At 35.3% G+C, this 4,531-nt stretch overlaps 1 protein-coding gene across 1 annotated transcript; it reads right to left on the reverse strand.

Annotated features, from left to right (window-relative positions):
* Positions 1–553: 553 nt before the first annotated feature.
* LOC108227189 (NADH dehydrogenase [ubiquinone] 1 beta subcomplex subunit 9) lies at positions 554–4,531 on the reverse strand. Its single transcript, XM_017402212.2, has 6 exons — positions 4,330–4,531; positions 4,209–4,250; positions 2,549–2,630; positions 2,276–2,331; positions 1,055–1,128; positions 554–762 (listed from the first exon to the last, which is right to left on the reverse strand). Exons 1-5 carry the CDS (start codon positions 4,453–4,455, stop codon positions 1,081–1,083), a joined length of 354 nt encoding a protein of 117 aa, XP_017257701.1. The 5' UTR covers positions 4,456–4,531; the 3' UTR covers positions 554–762; positions 1,055–1,080.

A 4,531-nucleotide genomic window follows, 5' to 3' on the forward strand; every position in this document is an offset into this window, starting at 1 on the left:
TCCACATATTGAATAAACGGAACCTAACAAGTTATTGTCAGAGACCAGACAAGGACCTTTTACTGAAACCATTGAAAGTGTAAACCCAATCAGGTTCCAATCATCCGTGCTTATCACAGGAAGTTCCCATCCACTGAATCTTATCACTCGGTTAGTCCGATATACCTACCTTGTGTTGGCTATGTTGGTCCGATATACCTACCTTTATTGGCTATGGAGCTAATCGGGAAGCATTGTTGAAGAAAGTTTTGCTCAAGTATTCAGTTAAGAAAAAATATAGTATGATTTTAAAAATGCCCTCGGTCTTGAGTTTTTATAAGTATGGTATTCCATTTAAACAGGTTAAAAGTAGAGTTCATTCAATAGAATACATTCATTCAATAATCTTGCATCACAAATAACAAATGACGTTTTTCACTTCTTTTTTCTTTGGTAAAGGAATTGTACTACTGCAATCGCAAACCTACACCTGTTGCTCCCAAGATACCAAGAGGAGGTGAGCTCTTGACCAAACAAGTTCCATATGTTAGAAAATTACGTAAAATAGTAAAGATGCTAGAAAATGTAGGGTACATATTAAAACATTCAATCTTTAGTTCTTTTAATTCAAGGTCACATAATAACAGATCAAAACACAGGTCAATAGCAAAGATTAAAATGCCAAAAGCTTCTAAGTGATCGCACTCAGAAAAACTTAAAAATAAAGAACACGAAGAAGATGGTTGTTAATCTTTCCATCTCAAATCGACCTGCCACGTCAACCTGAAACAATAACTGAAAAGATCAGGACACCTGGAAACACCTCAATTTACTAAAATAAAAAGGAGATGTTTGTATTTGTATGTTCATTTGCCTTTGAGCTGTGATATCATAGTAAATATAAAGAGTTTATGAACAGAAAGCACAACAAAATGGCGATTTTCCAAGAAAAAAGGTTCCATGTTATTCCAGGTAAAGCTATTACAGATTCCCTTGGCTAATAAAACCTTGAACCGACTGAATTCTCAAGCACAATATAGCAACAAGATTGCTAAGATAATGGCAACCATCATACCTTTATTTGTTGCAGGATAAAAAGGATCAGAGAGCCTCCTCAGCTTCTTGTCCGTAATCATAAACTATCTCAATCTGCACAAGCAACCAGGAATTATAGTTGTGCAAGCAGTTCTTAAGGAGTGACTCGTACCAGTATTGAATCTGTTCATCTATTATTTAGTTTTACATGAAAATCACAAGTATGCAATATTTAATATTTTAAAACATTAGTCAAGAGTTTCACAAACACTAATAATGGTAAAGCATGCCAAGAAGACAATTAAAGCATGCATTCTTAATTTAAATACCAGAAGGCAGGTAATATGTAATATCCAACATACAAGAGAAGTCTTGAAGTTGAAGTCATAGCATAGAGCACCAAAATTTAGTGTTCTCTAGCAAACATACATACTAACCAAATAAAAAGTGTTGCAAATGCTAAAGAATATCAAACCTCTGGCTAAAGCTAGAGAAATTGAAATTTTATATTCGACCCTTTCTTTGCAACATCTTGCCCAACAAAAAGAAACAAGCATGCGATAATGAAGTAGTCTAAGCGATGGTTACACACACCACCCTAAGTATTAGAGTCTCTCTTTCTCCATGTGTTACTTGTATTCCTTACCCATGTGATTCAAAAATTGTTACAGACTATGGGACTAGACCTACATATCTACATAATATCTCACCCTATCATCTCGCTTTTTTAAAATATTTAAAATTTAAAATAAGAATAGAAGCCACTAGTCCTTTTAGAATCAAGGTATAATGCAGAATCATGATAATTTCAGAAGAGAAGTGGTTATAACCACATCACAAAATTAAGCGAAATCTCCATCCCAGATCATGTAGAGTGTACTTCAAGATGAGGTGTATGGTTTGTATATTACACACATTAGAGGACAATAAAGACCACAATATGTGATAGATGCCTTTAAAATAAAAGCACATTCAAAAACTTTTTTCTTACATAGTGATTTAAAATTCTCCTTTATGACTTTACAGATTCAACTTGTGACGAGCGTCAATTTGATATATCTCATGAATGTGAAGTCATATAAAAGGAACAGCAAGTTTGGTGTCAGACTTGTCAGACAAATGAACCAACATACCACAATGACAAAAAAATACAACATTAATAATCCAATCTATATTGTTATAAAAGATTCGAGTCTAAACTATGTTCAAGTTTCAATACATCAAAATCCCATTAAGAAGACACAGTGAAGATTAAAATTACCCCAGAAGGTGGTTCTGGATTTCTTGTAAACTTGGAGCCGCCAGGAGCCCATGGAACTGTTCAAAAACAGGTTGGTTAGCACATATCGTAGAGTGGATATCATCAATAGTTTCACAATTCCATCTGATTATATACTTCTGTGAAAGTCAGCAAGGATCTTGGCTTTGTTTACTTTCGGGTGTATATAGTGGTCCTATACAAAGATCCTACTTTCCAGTTACCAAATGAACCCCCACCATTTTCCAACTCAAAAAAATTCTGGTTAGAACATACCGATATAAGGATCAGGGTGGCGCCACTTGTTATGGGCAGCTTCTCCATCAGCTATCAATCTATCAATAGTATTGATATCTTCCTGAAACTCAACGTAAATTTTCAAAACTTTTAAATATAAGCTCGCGCAGTGGCGGAACCAGAGGGGGGCTAGGGGATGCTAGAGCCCCCCCTAACCTCAAAAAAATAGTGTATATTTTTTTTCCAGCCCCCGCTGGATTTGTGATGTATTAGTCCCGCTGAATTATAAATGTCATAGAGAGAGACTTATTATAAAAGAAGAAAAGAGAAGGCACTTAGTCTAAAGAGAGTCTAATTTACAAATACATTCAAATAGAAACACTCAGAGCAACTAGATCATGCAAACTGTATGATGCATGCTGAGTACTTTGTCCATTAGAAAAATAATATAAAATATAGTTAAGAGAGAAAGTGTGCTCCTCATTGTTGAGGAAGCAAATAGAGCACCTAAGTTTTTGAAGAGGTGCTGGGAACTTGTTGGAGTTCATTTCATCTCCATATTCTTTAATTTTTGGCTAAAGAGCCCATACGAAGAAGCTTTTGGGCATGCTCTCATAAGTCATACGCACACATTGACACTACCCTAACTCGGTGGAGTTATTTTGATGAAAGTTATCCTGGCAATTACTAATGATTTGTCATAATCTTTACAACAAAACACCCGGAATATTATAAATACTATGACAATGGTTCGAAGTATGAAAATTAAATTGCAGCTATTAAGAGAGGAAGAATGGAAGACATTTTTAGAAGATGTTTACTGCTATAGAACTTGTTTACTAACTTTTTTTTAAAAAGGTTATTGATCTTATTTTCCAAGAGATGGATAACCATTTTACAGAAGGAAACATAGAGCTACTACTTTGTATTGGCTCTTTGAATCCTAGAAATTAATTTTTCAAGTTTCAATAACTCAAAACTAGTATGCCTTGCACAATTTTATCCAAAGGATTTCTCTTTACTAGACCTGGAGTTGTTGCCAAATCAGTTACACAATTTTATGTATGATGTGAGAGCGGAGATTAATCTGGACTTCAAAATATAGGAAATCTTTCTGTCATGATGGTTAAAACACACAGACACACTGCTTATCCCTTAGTTTATCTTCTGGTTGAGTTAGTTCTAGTTTTACCCGTTGTCATCGCGACTGTTGAGAGAATTTTTTTTGCCATGAAAGCAATCAAGACTTATCAGTGTAATAGGATGGAAGATGCATGAATGAATGATAGTATGATGATATATATTGAGAAAGCTATTTATGCAAGTATGGATGACGAAATATTTTTCAGCCCCCCCTGATTTTTAGTCCTGGTTCCGCCACTGAGCTCGCGTAACATAAATCAGTGGCACAAGGAGCGCTAGAGTCTAGCACAAATCAATCAAATCAAGCCACAATCAAGCATCTGTTTTGTGTTCTTAATTATTATTACGAGGATAATTACAAGTAGCTGGCAACATTCGCATAACTTAAATGACAATGGCATCCTTTCGAGTAGCTGTAATCAATATGTAACACCGAAAACAAATTGAGAACTTTCTACAAACACATTCTTCAATTACATAAAATAGTAACGAAACTTAATTATTCCAAACATAATCATGAAAAAGAAAAACAAGAATCTAGATTAGAGATGGATACCACGTGTTTGTTAGCATCGAAACGCTTACGCAAATCATCGGCCTGCAAAATAAGAAGAAGATGATTGATTAGAAGCAAAATTGAAAATGAAAAGCGAACCCTAGAGAAATGAAAAAAGTACATCTGGATAGAAGAGATGGCGATGGACGGCCCAATTGAGAGTTTCTTTGAGAGCTCGTCGATAGAGTATTCGGACTCTCTCCTTTTGTGCTGCCCTTCGAGCTAGGTATGCTGACACTCCGCTCATTTCTACCCCTCTTTCTTCTCTTAGATCGTCTCTCTGAAACTAAATCGTTGATTTGGGGCTTCCAAACAGGTCGTTG

The sequence above is a fragment of the Daucus carota genome, chromosome 6, assembly GCF_001625215.2.
Source record: "Daucus carota subsp. sativus chromosome 6, DH1 v3.0, whole genome shotgun sequence".
Taxonomy (NCBI): Eukaryota; Viridiplantae; Streptophyta; class Magnoliopsida; order Apiales; family Apiaceae; genus Daucus; species Daucus carota.

Excerpts from the sequence above, each read along its gene's own strand:
- LOC108227189 (XM_017402212.2), bottom strand. The coding sequence starts at position 4,455 with ATGAGCGGAGTGTCAGCATACCTAGCTCGAAGGGCAGCACAAAAGGAG. Across the intron at positions 4,251-4,329 it reads GCCATCTCTTCTATCCAGAT|GCCGATGATTTGCGTAAGCG; the intron begins GTACTTTTTTCA and ends CTTATTTTGCAG. Across the intron at positions 2,332-2,548 it reads CCACCCTGATCCTTATATCG|TTCCATGGGCTCCTGGCGGC; the intron begins GTATGTTCTAAC and ends GTTTTTGAACAG.